Below are 25,974 nucleotides of genomic sequence, written 5' to 3'. Positions count from 1 at the left end.
TTTCTATCTTCACATGGAGCTTATTAACCAATCCTCCATAAAATTATTCACGAAACGAATGCTTGTACGAGGAACTGCAATTTAATCGCGAGTGTTGACGCTAATTTGTCTACGCTTGATATCTTCTTTTTTTTTTCATTTAAGCTGGTTGAATTAAAATAAATGCAGATACTGTTTTGTAAACTTTCGAAATCGGTGTGCAACGTAGCGGCTTCCTTCCAGCGTGGATTGACAAGATGACACTTTCCGTCAGCAGGGAAATTATGTCTGACTCGTTGAACACATCATGCGTCTAGAAGCAGGATGACCTGCTTGTTGTCTGCGCGATTCTCTTGAAAGTTCCTGCTTCCTGAAACTTTCGAAACAGGGACAGAGTCGTTTCCATCGATTCTAAGTGGCGCGTGTGAGTTCAAGGACGTTCTAATCTGTATCTGTAAGTTCTCATCTGTCGGTCTCTTTGATTGCTATCATTAACACTCCGAGAATCGTTGTGACGACTCCCTTGTTCCCTTTGGTGTAACGCGAGTTTCATTAGTGTTACTATTTTTGTGCTTCTTATTAAGCAATCAAGCGAATGCCGAAAGATATTAACGCGTGAGATGTGTCGGAAGATGGTGGTTTAATTGGCTAAAATTATTATTGGGGACAAAAGTGATCTTTAAACGGTACATTCGTGATATACTTTAAACGAACTTTCGTTCTATTCGGTTTGTTTAGAGAAATTCTAGTCTATTTTATATGCAAATTTAATGATTAAATTTTGCAGAAATTGACTACTTTATGAACCCCTCGCCGTACTTTGACGAGTCTGGCTCGTCATGAGAATTTCGGGCCAAACGTAAACATTAACATTGCGAGTCAGGTTCGTAGTCGTAATACCACTTCAAACATAAATATCACGAGTCTGACTCGTATTCAAAAGTTCGAACCAAACATGAATTGGCCCGAATTCTTCCGAGTTAAAAGGTACAAGGGGTTAACAGTAAATATTGCCAATAAGCTTACGTAAAGGCTGCAGGATCTCTCGACTTAATTTGTATGCCAAGGGGTTAAGCTTCATTTTTTGCAGCGTTTCTGGAAAATTTAAGACAAATATTGTCACCTCGCGACCGTGAATAAAAGATTACAAGGTTTACGATACGTGACTGGCACGAAATAAAGTAATAAACACTTTCTCTCAAAAGTAGAAGTCCGTCTGACAGACCTTGATGAAAAAATTGAAATTCGAAAATTAGAGCGAGTCTGCTAGCAGAGTCTGGCATCGTCGACGCTCGAGGCGACCGAAGACGTTCGACCTTGGCTAGGCGGAACGGATCCCTGGCAAAACAGGTCGATGGTATCGCGGTGGGCCGGGCCGGGCCGGGCCGGGCCGGCTTTGGCGGGTCCTCGAGATCGACTCGAGGAGCCGGAAACTCCATGTAAATGCGATCTCTCACCCCCGAATCAGGAGGGGGTTGCAGCAGCGCAGCGCATCGCATTGCAGCGCTTGGCAACCAGCTCGCCGGCACCGAGTGCACCCGCGGGAGTATGGAAGCCAGCCGAGGGAAACGTTCCCTTGCAAATGGAATGCAAAATCGTGGACGGTGCCGATGCTCGTGGGAACTTCGTCGTCCGTAAGCACGGCGACGAAAGTCCCGACGAAAGGATTTCCAATCTCCTTTAATGGCGCATTAATCGCGACTCCGTCGAGAGGACCCGGGACCGGAACGGGGATGGAAAAAGGACCGAACCCCCACCCTCCCCTTCCCACGACCGGCAAGATCCCGAGGAGCGGACTCGACGCGATAACCCCCGGCCCCCGAAGCGGTTTTCAATTGACGACGGCGACCGATAGTCTGCAAAGTTTCTTGGAATACCGATTATCGATACCCTTGCATCTAGTGGCTTTAATACGGCCACCGTTTCTTGCCGGTGTTACCAAGTGGCGTTAAATAGACGCTTCCGGGGCTTTTCCCTTGCCCGTTTTCGGCCCGAGAACAGCCCCCGTCTCGGGGGAATATTGCGCGGCAGAAGGGACGGGATATCTGATTGACAGGATAATTATCTTCGACCTTGGATTATGGTTTAGGCGAGCGTCGAGTTCCAGACAGGTTGCCGGCAGATTCGGGTTCGAGCGATTTTGTTGCTGACACACGGAAGTGCTGGCCAAGTGTGCTCATCCAATTTTCATGAAATTTGTGTGTAACCTTAAGCTAGACTGAATATTTATAGCTCCGAGTGCCGAGTCGCGAATAATATTTGGTCGTCCGGCTCGGATATTATTAATCATAACGAAAAACTATCAAAGCCGAAGGATGATTTTGTAATTATTACAAGATTCTTCGGAATTGAAGAATTAAGTAAATGTTGTCGATGCGTACATGCAACGCAGAAATTTTCTCTGTTGCTGAAATTTTAATATGTATTTCGTGCGATTCAGCATGTAATTTATGTATTAGTAATTTTGTTCCGAAAACATTAGCAAATCTTGCATCTTCTCGTGGACGCTGCTTTTTCAAATACGAAATAGCGCAGAATAAAAAGCTAATTAGTTGCTACACCGACCCACTACAATATCTAGCGCGGCACACACGATCCGCGAATGCTCGCGCTTCCTAGAGCGCCAAAAGAATTTAATGACGGGAAACAAAAGATTATAAAATTAGTCCATTCACTGCAGCACCGTTAGCACCGCTCTTCCAAGATCGCGGCCTCCGTTTTGAGAATCAGGTTATCATACATTAATTATTTAAATATTTGCCCTCCATTGTTCTCGTTTTCCCAAAGTCGCACACCAATTATCGTTCAACCTTCACGATTTCATATCCGAAGAAAAATTCAGTGATCCCAGCAGCGTGTAACCATTCACGCTTTCGAATTTCTATATGTAAAATCAATTTTCTCTGTCGAAGCGAAATTACTTCACTATACTCTTCTTAGAAAATCTCCACGCCAGAATATCGTCTCAGTTCAATTCACACGAAGACACAACAGACATGTACAAAATCCTTTGTCGGTATAAAATATATACAGTAACAATTTGTAAAAAATAATACCATAGACTGCGGATATTAATGCAAAATGGAGTGGAAATGTTCTGCATCGATCTAATCATTTTAACCCTTAGCACTCGAATGGCGACCGTAAGGCGCCACTAAAAATTGCTGTATCATTATTCAAAATATTAATTAATGTATCATTATTCACAATAAATTACTAAACATGAAAAACATGAAATAACATGAAAAAATATATATTGAACGGAAATATTCTAGGATGGGAGAAATGTTTCGTTTTGGAGTTAAAATAGCTTCGAGTGCAAAGGGTGAATAGCTTAAAAATAATATACACGGTGAGATTCTTGAATTTTTCTAGTTTTCCTGCTATTTTACGCCTCACTCGCCTTATTCTGTCAGGAGCGCATAAAATCCGCGAAATAATTGTAAAATGAGATGACGAGTCGCGAAATTACTTTCAGCGGAAACGGTTTGTTACACGAGCCATCGCACAGTGGGCGAAAAGCCCGAAAAAGCGGCCAAAACCTAAAAAGATGAACTTCCTCCTAGGAGTTTGTAACTCTAGGGTTGGGTACAGTGACGATATGACCACTTAATGCCAGCAAGGAAAAAGGTAAAAAGTTTATGGTACGGTTCAGTAGTCAGTTCAAAGTTAGCCTTCGTTTGATGAGCATTTGTCGCGCGCATTAGTAAGAAATTGAACGCCCCCTTCTAAAGTGCATAACTTTCAAAATAGTGCATCAATTTCAATTCTACAAAATGGATGCTGTTCCTGGAAGTAAGTAGAATGTTTATATGTTTTTGTTTCTCCAAAATTGTTAGTCATCACGTAACACGATGGCAATATTCTTTGGAGAACGTAGAAGGTAAAACTTGATGCGCGCATTGTAGAAACGTAGACATAAGTTAAAAGTTCCACCTAGTACCACCAAAATTCCTTTGCTGACGTGTTGCTAATACATTTATCTTCGAAATTTTACAAAAACCAGCTGCCGAAAGCTGCCCGATTGCTTGAACGAGGGTAAATATTGTTTCTTTTCTATGGATTTTGAAAATGTGATTATACTACTTTCAGTATGCTTTCTTTATAGTCATTGTGAATTGAATAGATATCTGCAGTCTTATTTTCCCAGTATCCTCAGTTGTTGAAAAAGTCCATTTATAAAAGAATTACAAATTGTCACAATTGTAGATGTTTTGCGCTTTTACAGCAGCCGCTACTCGGCTGTTTTCGGATGGATCTCTGTAGGCTCTCTTAAGTAAAAAGACAAATTGCTACCTTAAACTTGAGCGCGTCAGAAACGTGGTTCGCAGGTAGTCGCGCGTCAGAAACGTGGTTCGCAGGTAGTCGCGCGGCAGGAACGTGGTTCGCAGGTAGTCGCGCGGCAGGAACGTGGTTCGCAGGTAGTCGCGCGGGAGGTAATGCGACAATAATATTTTGGGGTACTCCGAGTTATAAAAACTTCCTAAAAACAGTTGAGGCCTGATCCTTCATACCTTTAAATATTTTCGGCGGTAGGTCAAGCATTCAGGAACCGCGCAATATATTTTGCCGGTTTAACATGATTCTAAAAAAAAACTTCCATGCCAAAAGCAACCAACCAATCGCCACCGCAGTGGAAGAAAACAGCCTCAAGTTAATCAAGTTAATTTTCAAGTTATTGCAATCGATTCACTTAATTTCAGGATCTTGCGACCGAGAAGTTCGATTCACGAGAAAGGAAATATTTATGATGATGAAAAAATATCTAAATAGCAACTTCAGCATCATAATAGAAAATCTGGAAAAGCAGCTGTTCGAGAAGTGTGGATATTCCATAAATATTGATGCAGAAATGAAGTCAGCCTTGAAAATATTGTTCAGCAAGATGAAATTAAAATGGCAAAGCACGAATAGAACGCAAGAACATTTTTTCCATAAATTTGAAGACTGGTTGAACGTTTCAATTGCTTTTCGCATACCTGTGGCCACTCCACGAATTATTGAAAAGAATACAGGCGGTCGTCCTTGTAAACCGTTTACGTCAACTAGCGTAAGGACGAAACGAAGAAGGACGGAGAACCTTCGTGAAAATTTCACGCTGGACACATTGGCCTACGCCACACAAATGAGTCTTCGTGCTGCAGGTAATTTAAATGCTGCGAAATTTGTTCAAGATATAACTTCTGCGAGCCCGACCAAAGCTGCAAAGTATCGAAGAGCAATAGAAACACATTGCGAAACAACGTTGTCCGGTGATGCTGCTCTTTCTATTTTGATCGAGAATAAATTATCAAAAAGCCAGTATGTAGGAATAAGAGAATCAAATCAAGAAAATAATTGCTGTTTGTATCCGCCATATGGAACAGTATTTCAAGCGAAACAACAATGTTACCCAACCAAAATGGATATTATCATTACCGAATGTAGAGCGGAAGTAAAATTACAGTCTTTATTAGACCACACTATTAAACGTATTTTGAAATACCAAAATAGTGTTATAAAAAGTTTGAGTGCAGAAGAAGTAAGCCATATGAGTTTAATTTGTAAGTGGGGCTGTGACGGAAGTTCTGGACAAAGTGTCTACAAGCAAAAATTCACCGATGAAAGTAAATTCGATGGTGACATCTTCCTAACGACACTCGCGCCACTGCAGCTGTTAACAAGTAACCAGCCACCTAAAGCAGAAATTGTAGTGTGGAAAAATCCACGACCTTCATCACCACGATTTTGCAGACCAATAAAGATTGAGTTCCTGCACGAAAATACAGATGCAACAGTACGTGAAATGGAATATATTGAGGAGCAAATAAAGGCACTTGTTCCCTTCACTACAGTTGTAGATGGAAAAGAAATTTCTATTTCATACAAATTGGCAATGACGATGGTAGATGGTAAAATTTGTAATGCTGTAACATCCACAACATCTACACAGCGTTGTTATTTATGTGGAGCGACATCGAAAGAATTTAATAAAATTGACATGATGATAAAAAAAGAAGTCAATGAAGAGTATTTGCATTTTGGACTCTCTACGTTACATGCATGGATTCGCTTCTTCGAATGCTGCTTACATGTATCATATAGGCTGGACATAAAAAAATGGCAGATGCGCACCAAGAAAGATAAAGAAATAATGGAAAACCGTAAAGCCATTATACAGAAAGGTTTTCGTTCACAACTGGGGCTAGTCGTGGATTGCCCAAAGCCTGGATACGGAAGTTCCAATGACGGCAATACGGCTCGGCGATTTTTTCATAACCCGGAAGTATCTGCGACCATAACAGGACTTGACGAAAAATTAATAAAGCGATTTCACGTTATTTTGCAAGTCGTCTCAAGTGGTCACAAAATAGATATATCAAAATTTAAAGAATATACAATAGAAACTGCTAGGACATTTGTCGAATTATATCCTTGGTATTATATGCCGACTTCGATGCACAAACTTTTAATTCACGGACCACAAATAATTACGTCCTCTTTGCTGCCAATCGGTCAAATGTCAGAGGAAGCACAAGAGGCCTCACATAAACACGTCAAAAGGATTCGAGAAGATTTCTCGCGGAAATCTTCACGCACCAAGACCATGGAGGATGTATTCTTGAGACTTATGGTGACGTCAGATCCATATATTTCAAGTATAAGGAAACTGCCGAAAAAGAAAATGAAGAGTTTGTCTCCGGAAGCACTAAAAATGTTGCTTTCGCCATTTGTACCTTATAACGAAAGGCAAACGGTTGCACAAGAAGAAAATGGTTCCGAAGAAGGATCTGATATCGAAGACGATTCGGATGAATAAATATTATGTACATAATTTACAATTATACTAATTGTTGATATACAAAGTGCAATTTTGTTTGTCATTTATACATTTTTACCTATCAACCACTCAAAACACATTTAATGCGGACTGTTGTTTAAATTTTAATCGGCCATTTTGTTTTTTGGAATTTCAACTTCATATTCGTAATCAGCGACCCCAAAGACCCCAAATAGATCATTTTCCAAGCAGACCCGCCCATTTTTTAATGTACATGTCCGCCATATTGGATCCGCCATTTTGTTTTTTGGAATTTCAACTTCATATTCGTAATCAGCGACCCCAAAGACCCCAAATAGATCATTTTCCAAGCAGACCCGCCCATTTTTTAATGTACATGTCCGCCATATTGGATCCGCCATTTTGTTTTTTGGAATTTCAACTTCATATTCGTAATCAGCGACCCCAAAGACCCCAAATAGATCATTTTCCAAGCAGACCCGCCCATTTTTAATGTACATGTCCGCCATATTGGATCCGCCATTTTGTTTTTTGGAATTTCAATTTCATATTCGTAATCAGCGACCCCGAAAACCCCAAATAGATCATTTTCCAAGCAGACCCGCCCATTTTTAATGTACATGTCCGCCATATTGGATCCGCCATTTTGTTTTTTGGAATTTCAATTTCATATTCGTAATCAGCGACCCCGAAAACCCCCGAGTACGAATTTTTGAGTGCATTAAAGTACGTTTAGAGGTTTTGGCCGCTTTTTCGGGCTTTTCGCCCACTGTGCATCGCCTCGAGGGCTCTTTTATTCGGCCAAGAGCTAGGTCCGAGCGCTGTCGTCTACAAACGCGATTCGTCAGCGTTCGCGAAATAAAACGGGATCTCTCGGATTCCGGGCAGAAATCTCTCGGATCTGTTAACAATAGAAGCGGCAGGGTTGAATGCGCCCCTTGTTTCCGGTTCTTGTCTTGTTTCGGGGCGTCGAGGGAGCCGTTTCCCTCCTTTAAGTCGCGTTCCCGGCGAGCAACGAATTCAACTCCACCTCTTCCCCCCACCCCCTGTTCGTTTCACCTGTCCTTCGAAGGGATTTTGGGGGCAGGGGGAGAGGGAGGGGGATGCAGCTTTCGAAATTTCTATCTCGGTTTCAGGCGAGATTGAAATTCTACTTTCTACGCCGGGGTGGAAAGGGACGCGCGTTCCCTGCACACATGTTCGTCGACGGCTGTTCTCGTGCAATTACCGGGCGAACAATACGCGGCAATTACGCGTGGCCGCGGGATTGAATACAATACGAACGAAAAGAAGACACGGCACCGTGGTCGCCCCGGCATGTTTACGTGGAAACGTAAACGACCGACCAAGACGTCGGGAAGCCGGCCGACATTGAACTTGGCCCCGTGCCGGAAAGTTTTTAATTTATTCGAGCACAACCCCTGCTACTTTGTTCGAAGTCTCTTAAGGGACCGCGACGACTCCCTGCCTGCCGGCTTCTTTCCTCCGATTCTCATGGAAATTGTTTGTTTACGGGATAGTCCCGCGGGCGACCGGGATCAAAAGTTTCCCTTGCACTCGCTCGAGAAAGCGATACCCCTTTTCTATGGCTCCGAGCGTTTCCCCAGCATTTTTCAATCGGAACGATGAGCTCCGATTTCAAAACGAAACCTCGCATTCTGAAATAACGGATTTATACAGATTTTTCAAAAGAAGAAAGAAATCAGATATTTGTTTGTAACGATTGACATACGAGAGAGCAACATTTGCAGTGTGTTTAGTAATTTTTTTTTTGGAGAAACATATCCATTTACGACGAAGGTACAGCCCAAGTTGTTTTGCTATTCGAGATTAAATTATCTGAACTAAGAAGACCAAAAATATTTCTTTAGTATATGTGCGTATGTAGTTTTTTTTTTATTTAAGCATTTCAGATCTCAGTCGAGATCCATTTCTGCTGCACTGAGACAATTTACGGTATACATATATATATACACATTCATACATACACTACTAAATTAAATCAAATTCGCAGATTACATTTTTTTAAGAACTTACAAATGAGAAGACAAGCCCCAATATTGGGTCGGGCAACCAACATTTCCAAGCTTAAGGAGTGTATGTAGTTGATTGATCGTTTAGTTTTGTGAAATATTAATTTCGGATCAATACGGCAGCTCTTCAAATTGAATTAGGGAAACACAAGGGAGTGGTTGAATTAGTATTGTCTCACCGATATTTTGTTTACTTGCTCTACCTTTATCCAGGAGCTTCGAAAGCCTTCGGAAATCGAGAAGCTGCATCAACGACCGTTGCTCGCGTCAAATTCGATTTGAAAAAAAGAAAAGCAACGTTGATTCTCTTCCCTCCGATCGAGTTCGCCGTCGCCGTCGGTTCAGCGACGTCCCGCAGACAATGCGAAAGCGGCGAGGAAACGCGCGAGGAAGTCTCACGAAGCGAAGCATAAAAATCTCGGCGGATCAATCTCCGGGGGAAGGAATTCCGCGAAAAGAAATAACGTTAGGTGCTTACGGAGGCAGCTACACTCTTTTTCCAGGAGTGCACGTGCACCACGTTGGGACCGATTTCGCGTCGTGACCCGACAACGTTTCCACGAGGACACAATCGCGCTTAATCTCGGATCGATCTCGGACCGCGTTGGAATCGCGAGCAACGTGTACCTGGAGGAACGTTCAAGCGGAGACGACGACTACGACGAAGAAGAAGAAGAAGAAGTAAGAGGATCCGTGATGGCGCGGGGGTGGAGGAGAAGGAGGAGGAGGGCCTGTTGCGCGTATGGGAAAAGGAGAACGCGTAATCGCGGCCCGTCTCGCTCGTTTAACGAGCGGAAACATTATTAACGCGCGTACGTACCCGACTTTTCGCCCCGGATGCGTTTGACGCTGCCCTGCTACGCCGGCGCGGCCGCTTCTCTTCGTCTTCTTTCGGCCTGGGCTCTTCGCTAGTTACTAGTTGCACGTCTCGCCACGCCGCGCCGCGCCGCGCCACACCACACCACGCCGCACCGTGCCACGCCAAGCGATTTTTTCTTTTTCTCCCCGCTGACTCTGAAGTCCATTGTCTACACGGTCGCAGTAGGTTCTCAGGGACGCGTGGCGTGGGAAGGTTCGCAGAGCCTTAAAGTTCGCAACTAGCCAAGGTGCGCGAGACAGATGCCGAAGAGGGGAGCAAGCCCCGGCCGCTTTAACCTAATTCGTAGGGAATCGTGCTCGCGCAAGCTAGCGCGTGTATACACACGTATACGTACATCCCACCAGCATCGTCCTAGCAACCCGGGTTGAGCAACGGCTCACGCAGCTCCAATTAAGTAATTACCGACTGGTAGGCTCGATTAATTCGCGACCACGAATAATTAATCGACCACCTCCCCCACGGCGCTGTAAGAAATAATTAGCCGATTGCGTACCGATGATTTTCCGCCCGATGCGAGGCGGCCTCCTTGCTCGAACGCTTAACCTAATTTTCAACGTTTCCGCCGTTTCCGTCCATCACGCCGATGTTTAACGAATTAATGTACCACGAATACCACTGTCAAAATACGGCCCCGTCGTGCACGTGCTAACCGTTTGCGCTCCATTGACGTCGCCACGAAGACCTTCGGAATCAGCTAACAAGGGAACATATTCAAGTGCGAATTTCCGATTTTGATGAAACTTATGTGACATATAGTTCTTTGAAAAATATTTGACACGTATTTTTTTTTATCGGCAACCATCCACTTTGAAGGGGTGAAAACAGCCCTCAAAGTTGGGGGTCAAAACCATATTTTTTGAAATATCTCGGAAACCAGAGGTCGAAAAAATTTGAATTTTTTTTAAATTGTGTGTTTTTCAATGAGAAATGTAGTCGCGCAAGAAAAATTTAACAAAAGTCTTTTGTTTAAACAATATATTGAAAATTTGATTTTTTTTTGCAGTTTCTCTTATTTATTGTTAGTTCATTTTAATGTAAACTTGGGTGTGTGATCTTTGATCAAAATTAGGGTTTACATGTTTCAGGATTTTTTTTTTTTTTGCCATTTAACAATAATTATGCATTATGGAAGATAGTCTTGCATCTGCCGTGCGTAGGAAGGAATTGTGGCTTGTTTTATCGAAATATAAGTATTTACTATAAACGTGTATAGTATTTTAAACAATACCACTGGGTTATGTGTCGTTTATTGTTTTATTAGTAGCTAAAGAAGGTGGCGCAGGTAGCAGCGTGACGCGGTGCTAATTACCGCGGCGGAGTAAGGGTACCGACTTTTATAGCCAATTCGCCTGTGAATTTCTGCAATCGTTGGGCCTTCGGTCAAAATATCCCTGCAGCCTTTTTAAACTGTGAATCCTCGAACCTGGAGTTTCCCTCGTCATTTATAGTAGCTCTAAAAAGAGCTGATTTTGAAAGAAGTGCTGTCCACAAAGATTATTCTACATAATTCTGGCAATATTGATGTCCTGTGATTGTTGGGCCTTCGGTCAAAATATCCCTGCAGCCTTTTTAAACTATGAATCCTCGAACCTGGAGTTTCCCTCGTCATTTATGGTAGCTCTGAAAAGAGCTGATTTTGAAAGAAGTGGTGTCCACAAAGATTATTCTACATAATTCTGGCAATAATGATACTCGATGATAAAATGAGAAAAACATAAATGTTCTTTGCACCAAGAACATTTCAGTACGACTACATTTGAACAATGGAAACACGTTAAACCATCTAATTTTGTAAAGCAGAACTCTACGGGATTTTCAAATTCTCCTGGCCGTTCTTCTATATATCCACTGCGGAACCAAGCATATTGAAACAGCCGTTTATAACGCGCAGCTGATAATTGGTTGTGGATTAATGACTGTAATTTAATAATATTATTTCTTGCGTGTAGATTAAAATCAATATTTAACAATATTGCAAGATCGGAAAGTTTTCTTGCAAAATTCTTCCAAATGCGGAATCCATACACGTCAAGTGGTTGGATTAATGGCGTCGTATTTTTTGGTATCGTCAATACCTCTAATTGTTTGTCTTCTGGCAGGGCGTTACGTATGATCTCGTCGTTGTATCCATTCCACGAGTCAAGAAGTAAAACAGAATTTTCTGGAGCAGATGGGAGAAATACTTCAATCAACCACGTTCTAAATAACTCCTTCGTTAGTTTTCCCGATGTGGAAGCTTCAATATGTACATTAGGTGCCGTGAACACACTTCTTCGTACACGAGGTCCTAACTGCCCTTTGACTTCTTTCAAAACAATATATAATGGCGATAGCAACTGTCCGTCAGCTGAAATTGTGGGCTGGATAGTGTAGCTGTGCGTTGTTGAAGATATCGATTGGACAAGAGCACCCGTTTCTTTTTCACCTTTGTGTGAAAGTGTTCGACCAGAGTGCAATTCCAACTGGAACCCACTTTGATCACTGTTGAAAATATTGCTTGCGCCATAATTTTCAAAATACCCTTTCACATGATGCACAAAATCTTCTGCTGCTGCGGTCAAATCTGTTAAATGGTTAGTATGATGGCGGGTAACGAGTTTCGTCGTTTTTCTCGATACTATATTATAGTTTTCTTTAAACTTCCACAACCAAAAGGACGATGCCTGGAATCCTTCTAAATTTATTGATAAATTTTCGTGCATTGCCCACCGTCTCAAATCTACGTCGTGTACCAAAATTTTATTATTTCTCGCTACAATAAATTTTTCAAGTGTAGCATGTGCAATTGCTGTAAGTTTATCGTAACGAGATCCGCCTGTATTAATTTGCTCTTCCCATCTGTATAAATCTGATTTTCTCTTCAATTTCTTGTATTTGTTCTTCACAGTTTCGAAGTTTAGTGGTCTTTTTCTTCCACTCTTCCAAAAATCTACAGCTTTCTTCTTATAATCTAAATCAATGCCTCCAAATTCTATTTCTTCTGGACTCTCGTCTGGAGAACTTGAAGACGACGGTTTAGATGTTGACGCTGATTCCAAATCTTCTTCATCTTCGGGAACATTAAATGAAGTCGGTTCGTCTGTTAGGTCATCGAATATTAATTCCTGTTGCGTTTCGAAATTCATGTACCCTGCTTCTCTGTAGCTATTAATCAGGTCTATAATTATGTTTGCCAGTTCAATTTCCTTTCCATTCGTGGGTGTTCCCTCGTTATTGTTACTGCTATATGTTGCCATCAAAATATTTATAACGTTCACCGGATTGACCTTCATGTTTGTAAAAACGAATCTAACAATACAAATAAACAATAAGCAAAAGCAAAATTAATATAATGTTCGAACTTTATTATTGCCAGAAATTATTTGATATATGTGGCACCGTTTTAAAAATCCGAAAGAAGTAGCCTTAACTTCTTGATATGTACGTTGCTTTACAAACCGTAATGCAGAAAGACTAATAGCACATACAGCAAAGTGCCCATATTTATACATTCTGAAGACTGTTTTACGTTTCCCCCTCTCTCACTCTAACAACCAATGGAATTGTTTGAAAATATTTGGGTCCTTCTTAAATGCTGTATATAACCGAGGTAAAACTGATGTGCGGCATTGGCACCAGCTCTTTTCAGAGCTACCATAAATGACGAGGGAAACTCCAGGTTCGAGGATTCATAGTTTAAAAAGGCTGCAGGGATATTTTGACCGAAGGCCCAACAATCACAGGACATCAATATTGCCAGAATTATGTAGAATAATCTTTGTGGACAGCACTTCTTTCAAAATCAGCTCTTTTTAGAGCTACCATAAATGACGAGGGAAACTCCAGGTTCGAGGATTCACAGTTTAAAAAGGCTGCAGGGATATTTTGACCGAAGGCCCAACGATTGCAGAAATTCACAGGCGAATTGGCTATAAAAGTCGGTACCCTTACTCCGCCGCGGTAATTAGCACCGCGTCACGCTGCTACCTGCGCCACCTTCTTTAGCTACTAATAAAACAATAAACGACACATAACCCAGTGGTATTGTTTAAAATACTATACACGTTTATAGTAAATACTTATATTTCGATAAAACAAGCCACAATTCCTTCCTACGCACGGCAGATGCAAGACTATCTTCCATAATGCATAATTATTGTTAAATGGCAAAAAAAAAAAAATCCTGAAACATGTAAACCCTAATTTTGATCAAAGATCACACACCCAAGTTTACATTAAAATGAACTAACAATAAATAAGAGAAACTGCAAAAAAAAATCAAATTTTCAATATATTGTTTAAACAAAAGACTTTTGTTAAATTTTTCTTGCGCGACTACATTTCTCATTGAAAAACACACAATTTAAAAAAAAATTCAAATTTTTTCGACCTCTGGTTTCCGAGGTATTTCAAAAAATATGGTTTTGACCCCCAACTTTGAGGGCTGTTTTCACCCCTTCAAAGTGGATGGTTGCCGATAAAAAAAAATACGTGTCAAATATTTTTCAAAGAACTATATGTCACATAAGTTTCATCAAAATCGGAAATTCGCACTTGAATATGTTCCCTTGTAAGCTGAAGAGGTCCCCTCGCGTTCTATTAACTGTAACAATTAGCCTTCTACTAAGTTTTTTGCGAGTAAACCAGGGCACAGGGTTATCATTGAAAAATCCTCGAAAAGATTTCTTGCCTTTAAAATAGCCCCGGATTTTTTATAATTTCGGTCATTCCTATTTTAGTTCGTTTTTAAAACTTCTGAAATGAAGGGAATTGGAAGAAGTTTCCAATTTGACTCTGGATTCCAGAATGCGGTGGAATGCAGTACAGTTTAATAAAATTCTTATGCTCAATATTAATAAATACCTTATATTTTCTTTTTAATTTGGAAGATGTACGAGTTGATTTTCATATTTGCTGTAGGAGATCGTAAGCCGAAAAGAGAGCTAAGAGAATTATGATTTAGATTTTCCAAAGTGGTACTAAAAGTTTCATATGTGTAAAAAAATGTTGTTCGAAAATTTCGCATGAAAACCCCTCTACAATTTGAACAATTGTGAAAGCAAAAATCAGAAATAATTCATTACGGTCCATCCGGTCGTTCTAGTGTTAAGCCGCGAGGAATAATTCAATAAATTTCATTATTCGAACGCGTGTAATAAAAATCGTTCAGTGTAAATAAATTCGATCGTGACATTTTTATAAAGCAGAATAAATTCAATCGTGTTATTTTTACGACAAAATTCGCATTGGCCAGTGTTTGTGAGCTTCATTAATTTTTCTGTTTGTTTCTGTGTGTTGCAGCCGAAAGAACTCGATCGTTCTCAGGACACAGCTGTCCGTGAGGGTGCACACCATCATAGGTGAGTGCATGAAAGAACCGATCCGAATCTGACCGCGGCCTCTCACGATCCACTTCGACGGATCGGTCGTCGACGATCTAGCAGACGACGATGATCCAGCAGAGCCCGTAGTCTGACATCGTTCGGACGAATCTACTTTGCCGTTTGTCTACGATGATCGATAAGTGGACGGGATGCTTATGCAAATGCGTATTTTTAGAGAAAGCGGGCAAAGCAATGAGACGTGAGAAATCGCGCTTTGTAATCTCAGTATCCGAAAAGTATATTTATTTTGCATCTTTTCGACGACGCTTTGTATATTTCTGTTCTAAATATTAAATTCGCGTTACTTGTGGGACAGTCTGGTAGAAAATTCTACTGTGATTGTAATGGTGACGGTTTCTAGATAGAAACGTTGTTTACGCCCTATGTTTAATCTAATTTAAAATTATTCAATCAAAGTTTTGTTCGTCTCTAATGTCAGTATGGCCCATTTCTCTCGTACACAGTGCACGTTACAGGAAACGTGAGGAAGCATAAATATTTATAAATCCGTTTTGCATGTACATGTCATATTATTCGCAGTATAGCGTCAAAAAATAATGTTATGCATGTTGTTATGATACATCCGAGTACAATATTTCTCCGAGTAACGTAATAAATGTTGCACACAGAATTCATGATTTTTAATGCAATATTTCTTCTCTACACTAACTTCAATCCAAACCGTGCCATGTTCAACCGTGTTTGATTTAAATGCAAAGTCAGTGATATCAGAGTTTAGATCGACTATTTTGTTTGCATTTTGCAATAGATTTTGATTCTTTGATATTTATTAACCACGTATTCTATACAATCCGGATTGCGCATAACGTACAGGGAGAATGAATTATTTTGCCCTTCTTTCCAATAACGGGCTCGATCAAACAGGATATAATTACTTTCACATAAAGTATATATCGATAAGAATGAAATAATTCGAATTTAAATGAAGGCATTAACGTTGATTGGTTCATTAAAACTTGCTAGTAATGTTAACGAAATAGGTGATGCTAGCTTTCGGAAACAGGCGTCCCCCCTGTTGCTTTTAATTAATCCAATTAGATTTTTACTTTCCATGTTTAAATTATACCGCGTTCGGAGCGGTATGAATATTCCATTTGAAATATCAGAAGCGGCGCGGAACGAAATTTTTGAATTACAAATCGACCTCGTGCCGCCGACATGGGAACTCGTATCGGAAACGTGGCAACAAATCATTATCTCCAACATTTTCCACTATAGACGAATCCCGTTCGATACCGTCGCAAATGTTATGCAGAATTTTCGACCGCCTTAATTATTCAGAGGTATCGAATTACCACCTGTAATATTGTTCCTGGAAACCAGTCGGAGAGTTTTATAATCGAAACCGAATCACCGATCGATCTGTTCTAAAAGCAGATTTAATGTAAAATTAATGTTCGAGCGAAATCTTCCGGTGAGAACGTCGCGCAGAGTAATGACCACTGTACAAAGTGCAAAACAGTGTAGTCGCGACAAAAGTCCCTAGATAGTCATAGGGCGGAACCATTAATCACCGGTATGCGTGATGGTTAGGCCTCCTGACGCCTGATAACGAGGCAGCTTCTTTCACCAAATCTATGACGTGTCTGTCATGTATTATTTTTTCTGTCTGCGAAGATAATATTTTAATTCTACTACCGTTGATAGAATTCAAACTTTGAGTTGCATGGAATATTTATAATTATTCGAACACTATTGTTATTAATAGAATATGAATACTTACGAGAATTGAAAATTTTATATAAAGGGTTGTGCAATCTTTATTTCATTGCATTTTACGTACCAGGAAATGTTATGAATGCATAAATATACGAGGTAGGGAAACCGCCAGAGTAATTTGGGAGGTGTGCAGCGACAGTGGGGAAGATGTTCCCTGTGTAACTTTTGAGCCAGTGAGCTCCGGTCGTTGAAACTTACGTTTTTGGCATTCCGTCGTCAAAATCTGTAGGCTTATATTAAAAAATATTTAAAATCTTTGGTCTCCCAAAGTGAAGTTCAGCAAAAATCTGAGCCATCCACTGATGCTCATTCTCTATCCTCGTCTACTGAGGTTGCTTCGCCCAGCTCGAGACACTGTTGGGAGCTGATTCGTGTAAATTTAACCGTGCCGAATTCGATTAAAGACTGTGCATTACTGTATTTCTACGGGTTCCTTTCGACGGCGTAATTATCCGGTGAGTAACCGAGCGAAGCCGCGCGAAGACGGGTCGGAGAAACGTCCTTCTCCTCGAGGCGGTCGGCCCTGTTAAATCAGAATATTACGGGAAAATTGAATCGTGCGGCACGCGACGAGATTTCCACGAAATCACCGTGAAAATGGGCTGCGCCGTTTTTCCTCCCCGGTCGCCGGGAGTGTAGCCGTTTCGCCACCCTGCGCGGAACACTCCACGCCTTTTTCTGCTAGGAAAATAAAATAAGAAGAAGAAAAAAAAAAAATATGAAAAAGGAAAGATTGATCGCTGCGAGGCGATAAAGAGCACCGGCGAAACATCTTATTTCGTCAATCTCGGCGAAAGCGGGAAAGACGGCGGCGCGGCGGTCGATGGAGAGAAATTCGACGGGGCAAGAAATAATAAATGGCCCCCGCGGCGTAGCTGCGTGTCACTCGCGGCGATCGACCGGCAAACTGCGCGTTTCCACCATTTTACAAACATTTATTCGAAACACTTTACTATTACTCACAGCTCGTGGAAAATAACGTGGCGCACCACTGTCAATTGCTGATTTTTATGAAACTTTCGACATTTGCAGTTTCCTTCTTTATCGGCCGAAACACAATTTTAGGGAGTGAATATGTAAAATGGAGAATATATGAAATATTTGTTCGATTGACGATAACAATAATTAATTTCTCAAATTTAATTTACCCCTTGGCATAAACCGTCTTACACGTGTAAACACTAATCATCTGGAGCAGAAAATAAAAATTTTGTACTCACTGGGTTAAGATCGTCGTTTCCTTGAAACGAGCGTAGTTCAAGGGTTCGTTCGAGACCGGAGCCGTTCGATGGGGTCGTGTTTCGCGATGCACGCGCGCGATGCAACGACGTGCTCGAGATTGAACGCCCTCGAATACGAGGACAATCACGATTACAGTTAGTTAGATCATTTACACTTGTGCAAGCCCGGCCGCCCGCGCACGGCGTATTGCAGGCCGTGGAAGCGACGTAATCACGCTCTCGAGTGGAGCAACAACGGCTCGTGATCAAATTCACGCCGGAACTTTTTATCGGGCATCAGAACCTCGTACGGAACGTGCATTAAGAAACGTACAGTTCTTTCGGGTTCGTTAAGAAAAAAAAAAAAAAGAAAAGAAAAAAAGGGAAAAAGGTAAACTAACGAGAAGAATCGTCCATTGTGCCTTCCGTTTCACGATAGAATCACCTTCTTGACCGAATTTCGCTTTTTAATTGCGTCGCCTGCTTGCGAGACTGTTTATGATTCCTCTATTAGATACATATTATTCATGCCTCGGAATGAGCTCGTTACAACGCGGATGGATGCTCTTTCGTTCGTCTTGAATGGACTGTTTGTATACGTGTGACACGTTCGCAGAATGTAAGAAGTTAGCGTGATCAGAAAATGGAAATTTCGTACGTTACAATTACTAAAATTAAGAAGATGCTTTCGTTGGGAATGATCATACATGTTTCCGTAAGGATTGCAAATTAAAGTTAAAGTACCTTCTAAACCAGAGCTGCTCAACATGCCTATTACCGTGTCGCCAGATCAAGACTTGTTCCCCCACTCTAACTTCCCCTTCTACCGCGCTACTCCCTCCCCTCATCTGGCGACATTGTGCTAGGGGCACGTGACTCAGCGGAGTGGGAGTAGACCGTATCACAGCCGTAGCTGTCCACGTAGCTGTGACAAATACATGCAGCTTGAACATCTCTGCCCTAAACTAATCATTTTTCGATATACATAGGCCATTCCTTTCAAATAAATACTTTTTACGATTTTACAATCACATCCTCGTGGTTCTTACTTCATTCAGATCTATTCTCCTTTTCGTAATACACCATACTGTCGCAACTGGAAAAGTGTGTTTTCCGACGCTGCAACACTGACAATGGGTACACAAAGCGGATACGATGTGGAAACATTGGAAATGACCATTTTCATACGTGGAAGAATTGTTTCTATTCAAGCTTATTTATTGCATCCTTGTTCAGACACCGTTCTCATTGTCCCACGTTAAGGTGCGACAAAATAAGTAAATTAAAGTGAGAATGAACAGGTATTTAAAATAACAACATTTATGTTTTATATATACCGCTCAAAAATCAACAGTGTAATTATTAAATCTGTCGTAAGGGTAGGTTAACTGCTTAACTGGTAAACTTATTATTTTTAGTCGTGTTTGAATCGAAAGAAGTATGATTTCCAAGCTTTCTTTGCCAAGAATATTTATGTAACACTTATGGTTTTCAAATCGTGGCGTTTAACACCATTTACATGGTTAAGTACGTGGACACGTAAAAGATATTAGTGGCTTGGCTGGCAGTCTCTTTTTCAAACGAAGTATTTTTTCCCGTACCTCTCGCTCTCTCTCTCTCTCTCTCTCTCTCTCTCTCTCTCTCTCTCTCGCTTAAAGGAAACTATACGAATTATAGTAATTACGCACACGGTAAACTGTGCGACAGAGTGACTCGGTGCTCGTTCAACTTGTTATTACGTCTAGAATCGGTTGTCAGGCCGCCTCTAATTATATGCGTCCGCCGAGAACGGCAAAGTAGGTGACGAGTAATTAAATGCGATTAAGCTGTTGCCGAGAATGTCGCCGTCGCGACGGCGGAAAATATGTTTCCGCGAATTTGAGTAGTGTTACGATCGGTCGTTCCAGAATTATTAATTATAATTATCGTTACCATCGTGCCCGTCCTTTCATAAAACCCGTGGAACGTCCACTAAGCTTATTAGATCAGTTTCGCATTTCATTAAAATCATTGCGACAAATATACATGGATACGCGTGTTGAAATCCACTTCAAAGGACATAATCTATAAACGAAACAGTAATGGACTGTTCAAAGTGTAAACTGTATGCTCTTGAAGCGAGCATAATTGACTTTTATATAGAGAATGTGAAAATTTATAATAGAAAAGAGTTGATGAGTTTTACAATGATTCACACAAAAGTGGACAGGTAATTTTACACATCCGTGATAAAGATAAAATATTAGACAGTCACGCGAGACCTTCATAATGATCGTCGCAGATAGACAAAATTGATATGTAGACGCCGGACGTTTATGTAACTATACAATTTTAAACACTAATTATCCAAAAATATTAGAAATGTACTTCTTGTGACAGAAAGCGTGTTATACTTGTCGTAACGCGAATCTAAAATGAAACTTGATTAAATCCTATGCTCGAGCGAATTTCTCGCGTCATGCGATACTATAAATGTACAACATTTCCGGAATTTACTATTACATTCAAACCAAATTGACATACAGCTTGCAATTACGATAATGCAATTATTGCAAGTATAGAGCAACGTTTTGGTAAAGTACCACAAGAAATTGTTTCTTAATTTCGACGATACAAGGGTTGAACAGAATAAATAAATTTAATCATTAGAATAAATAAAAAAAAAAAAAAATAAAATAAAAGAGTTAATCCAAGGAAGTACGAAAATGTTTATAGTAATTATTAAGTCATAAGAGCTTGGTACGCACGTAAGCGCTAAATAATGGTTTATGCGAAACTACCTGGTTCGTGTTCCCCGTCGAATCGTGCGACACGAAATCCGCTCGGCCCGGTCCTTCGCAGAATTCACCTGCAGGCCGTAGCAGTTCGTTGAACCCTGCGAAGGTGGTGGAGATGATCGAAGGTCCAGAATTAGCGACGGAAAAAACATGTAGGACGAAAAGGGCAGGAGGAGGCAAAAGGGAACGGCCGGGCACGATGTGTGCCGCGGTGTTTTACATATTTTAACGGGTTCTACCCCCGGTACCTCCGATCCCCGCAAAATCTTCCGGCCGTTCGTTTCGTTTATTCTCGATGCTCCCTGGCTGGTCACATCTATAATTTCTTCGAACAACATTCCCTCCGTTTTCGCGCCATGTATTAATTAGACACGAGCGCCACAACTTTTGTGCGCCGAACCGGCTTCATTTACCATATTTCTTCCGAAAATATCGCAAACCTACCGAATATCCAATTTTTGACTGAAGTTTTAACATACTCTTCTAGATTTTTTAAATTTAGAAAGTATGAATCAGGACGTTGTCGTCGTATTGCAAGGTCATTGAAATTGGCAAGATTGTCTCCTATAATTAACACACTAGACTTACAGGGAAAAGATCTACGAAAAAATTCTTCGGTACAAAGTTACACCGTTTTCGAATGCTGCTTTTAAGATTTTGAGCGGCTCGAGATTTTGACATGATAAATTAGTTTGCTACGTGGTAACTGCGACGTCGTCTGCTCTGCCTTAACAATGTAAAGAAGTTTTCGTTCATTCAGCATTTTTAGACGAGGGTGCCAACCGAGACAAGTTTCGTGTTTGGTCTTTAACAGTTTCCTTTTCGCTCTTTCTTGTCTTTTGTTTTTTATCAATTAGGCGTTTTCAGACACACTTTCGAAGTTTTGCCGTCAGGTTTACCTTCGAAGTTTGAGAGCATGGTCTTCTGGTTGTTTAGTTTTCCGTTTCTCTTTGTTTAGTTTTCCGTTTCTCTTGTATTTGAATTTACCTTGCTCGCGGAATCTTCTTCTCTGATCTTCTCTCACTTCAATGTTATCGGAGATAAGTTGCGGTGACTTTTCCGAAGTTCTTCTCGAATTTTATTAGCACCCGTGGAATAGTTTCTATCACTTCTGATCGGACATTTCGGCGCGCTCAAACTTCGTTTAGATTTCATCGAATGGTTGCATTGATTTTGGTGAACGTGTTCTGCCGAAGTCACAATTTCATCGATCGTTTATCTACGAACAATATAAATTATAATCTGAAAAATTGTCTATCACAAGAACAGTATGCAACATAAAAAGAAATCCGTGCATATCTCTGGCTTTTGGACTGTAAATTTCACAAATTTTTGGTCGTTATTAATCCGGCGTAATTTCATAACAAGAAAGAAATATAAAGAAATTTAAAAGAAGAAATAAAGAAATTCTAAAAACAAAACTAAGAAATTTAATTTCTTTATTATAATGAAATTTTCGTCAAAAGTCTGTGTAATAAAGACTTGTAAGTAAATTTTTAATTTCTTTCATTACATTCCGGTAAAAATTCTTGAAATATGTTTTTCGTGCTCTAGAGTGGCAGTACACGTTAAATGGTTTCTCGGGACGAATTAAACGTAAGAAAAATAGTAATGATTCTGTAATAGGGGTTCTGTAATTGCGTAATCTTGGGAAATATGAAAGAAACCGTGTAGATTTCTGCTGGATGGTTGAGTGACATTCTCAGGTTCGTTTTTAATGGAACAATGCGATTCTTGCCGGGCAAGGCCACGGAATTTCGCGTGTCGCGTGTTTGCCAGCTTTGCGGACGAACGTTCTGCAAAGGAACGGAGCAGACATTTCGCGTGCAACGTTACCAGAACAAGACGGACTGGTTCGCACGCATCGCGCGACACGCGGAATCGGATTTCGCACACCCTCAGCAACTGAGCGGACGAGTTCGCTCGGCCTTGAAATAGATTCCATCTTGCGCGATTCCCCTATATCATGCTTTTCGGACGAATGGCAGTCGCCATTCGTGTGTGTACTAGCTGCTTCGCACACAGCGATGCCTATCAAGAAGTTTTACTCTCTGGTGCATCGTTGCAGTAAAAGATCTTTTTATTTTATAATCACTGAAGACAGTATCACGCATCTTTACAATACATCATATTCTGGCACTCCGTTGTGGACAATACTATTTATGAACTTGTTTCGATGAAACGTAATAATGTGACTGTCACCGAACAGCTTGAAATCTCTGTTTTCCAATTTTATTTAAACAACACAACAATTGTTAATATTTCTTGTGGCTACTTTCTGTGTCCTTTTTTGTAACAGTGACCCCAATATTTCAATGTATTTAGTAGACTTTCATTGCAGAATATTTTATGAATTTTTCTTGGAGATAAAAAGTTAGAACGGAAGAAGATACTTTTGTAACATTGGGGATAGAAATAAAATTGTTAACAAACATTGAACCACCGGGCATGGAGCTACGGAGAGTTAAGTATGTATAGAGAGTTGCTGTTTGCAATTGTTCCCAATTGGACATGCTCAAAATGAAGCGCAGGTACCCACATTTCTTTTCTTTCGCACGTTGTCTTGATATCGCCGAGCAATCTGACCGACATTCGCGATTTCACCCGCGCCATCGAAAAGGAATCTGTGCAACGCATTTACCCAGGCTCTTCTTTCAACGATACCCCGTTGCTCAAAGAGCAGAGTGGATTTTCTTGGCTCGCGTTTCTGTAGACAATTTTTCGTAGCGTGCTGGTCTTCGCTTTCTGTCTGCCGCGCCGCGCCGCGTCGACGCCGTAAAGTTTAAAACACGGAACGGATCTCATCGCGGAGAAATATGTTTAATAAGAGAGCGAGATTACAACGTGCGGGCTCGTGGTATATACCACGTGTTAACCCTCGAATGGCGAGACTGGGATCCATTTGCACTCAGAGTTACGAGTGTGCCATCTAAATTCTAATTTTCTGGTAACCAGTGCAAACCATCAACTATTTGCAGCAGATCACGAAGATCGACGATGATCTCAAAAACATAGGTTCGAAAATATGTTAAAAAATAATTGCGTCAGAATTGGAATCGAACCATGGTTGGCGTCGAAAACATCCTAATGTTTGTCATAAGTAGACGGCGGATTTATAAATTTATGACAAAGATCTAGTTTCAGTAGATGAAATTTAAAACGGTAGGACGATAAACAAAATTTGAGAATAGCGATGTATTATTTTCATCTTGTTGAAATTGACAATTTTATTTACCTCCTGTCTTTTGCAATTTATCTAGGCAATTTATATTTTGCATAAAAAAACATAAATATTCATAGGGCCTCAAAGCGTGAAAGGAGTAATCATCGAGGTAAACTTGAACTGTGTAATTCTGCTTTTACTAACTAAATTATTTTTATTCTATGGGATTTTTCAAGGCGATGCAGTCAACGTGTCAATAACCGTCTAACACCAATTTGGCGTTTCGATAATTAATTAGCGATTCTTATAGATTTCTGTGTGGTCGTTCACGAATCCGAAAGTAATCAACTTTTGTGAAATTCAACATTGATAAGGAAGTAAAATTTTGCACTTCAAGAATTGTTTCTATTTTAACCGTAAAAGATTGTTTTTCTCAGAATGATTCTGTAGACTTCTCTGTCGCGTTCGGCGTATCGAAGTCTGTGAAAATCGGCGACTGGTAATCGATACGCGGAAAGAGAGTTAAAAATGTGTTGCACTGTGTAATTGTCTCGCAATAACCTGTCGCGGGCACGCCGCACGTTCGAGGAGTTGTTAGTACCCGAAGTTTGCTCGAACACATTAACTCGCTTATGAATACATTTGATTAATTAAAAACCTGCCTCGCGGTAATCACGGTGAGAGTAACCAGTCGTTTACGCGAGCAACGAGCATGCCCTAGGAACACGCGAAGCGAGACGCAAGCACGAAAGTTACACCATACTCATGCTGGAAAAAGTCTATTATCAACGTATGCCCAAGCTAATACATACTGCCACAGAAATCAGTGAAATTAAGAAAAATCGAACGCGGTTAGAAATTATCCCTAACGCGTCGATAACACATAGTGCTTAAAGAGAATATCAGACCGAACGAACAATTTCGTGTTTCTATCTCATTAAATTGTTATTTTGATATCATAATCCTTGAAACCAAAAATTAACTAATTTCAGCATGGATGCATGTAGTCTGTTAACTTCTTGCTCTGAAATTTTCTTCGTAATCAGAGTTTCTTAGCTCCTAGAAATTTACTTGAAGGGAAAAGAAATTTTATACTTGTTGCACGCCTACGTTTACCGTAATGCTAAAAATATTTTGTCGAAGTGGGATCAATAGAATATTTCACAATTGTTTTAAAAATCGAGCTACGCAGCGAACCGGTCAACAGATTTTGAAATTTCAAGATCGGCTGGACATCGTCGGGCAAGGCTCTAATGAACCCAGCACATTGATTTCGATCTTTCAGCTTTTGAAACGGCATATCTGTGCTGCGAACTCAAAATTACTCCGGGTCATTTGCATGAACGGTAAATCGTTTAATTAGCGAGAGGCCACTAATCGACCGTTTCCGCGGAGGGTATTCGATCGGCGTGCGCGTCGGCGCCCCGAAAAATCGGTAATCCGTGTGATGGGCAGACATTATTGCCGCTTTCTCGGTGTTGCAACAGGCTGGCCAATGGCTGCTCCATCGCCGGAGCATCAATGAAACAGAGGATCCAGGGCCGCTGTGTTACGAGCCGCTGAGCTTGCTCAACGTCGCGGACAAAGAGGAGAGAGGCGGCCCGCGACAGGGAGAAAAAGAGAAGAAGAGGCTTCTGCTTATATGGTCACTGATTACGGTGGGGCCAAGGGCCCGAGGGCCTTGGGACCGCTATTCTTAGAAGATGGGTCCTCCTGCCTCCCCCTCTCTCCCACTCTCTCTCTCTCCCACTCTCTCTCTCTCTCTTTCTCTCTTTGGCATCGAAGCTTCCGTATCCCCCGACTCGCTCTCTCGCGTGGTCGGCTCGTCTCGGCTCGTAGCCCCCCACCCCCACCCTTTGGGCCCCTCGTGCAAGGCCCCTACAGCGATTCCTAATTACCTGTACTCGCGTACGTTCGTCTCTCTGTTTCTCGTGCTGACCCTCCTCCTCTCCCCGGCCCCGGGCCCCCGACAAACGGCATGCATAATGCATTTAAAGATCGCGTGATAGCGGCCGATTATGCGGTCGCCGGGGCCTCC

At 41.1% G+C, this 25,974-nt stretch overlaps 1 protein-coding gene across 9 annotated transcripts in view; it reads left to right on the top strand.

Annotated features, from left to right (window-relative positions):
• The window catches only part of Fhos (Formin homology 2 domain containing), a 390,895-nt gene that overhangs the window by 260,828 nt on the left and 104,093 nt on the right, over positions 1–25,974 (top strand). For all 9 annotated transcript variants that reach the window (XR_013082596.1, XR_013082595.1, XM_076791248.1 and 6 more), the window contains one exon: positions 14,954–15,012. Coding sequence is in view for 7 of the 9 variants with exons in the window: in XM_076791248.1 (XP_076647363.1) it covers positions 14,954–15,012 (59 nt within the window). In the remaining 2 variants the exon portion in view is untranslated. The remainder of the gene's footprint in view (positions 1–14,953; positions 15,013–25,974) is intronic.

This window comes from Halictus rubicundus, chromosome 7, assembly GCF_050948215.1.
Source record: "Halictus rubicundus isolate RS-2024b chromosome 7, iyHalRubi1_principal, whole genome shotgun sequence".
Lineage (NCBI taxonomy): Eukaryota > Metazoa > Arthropoda > Insecta > Hymenoptera > Halictidae > Halictus > Halictus rubicundus.
This window is presented reverse-complemented; position numbering and strand designations above follow the sequence as displayed.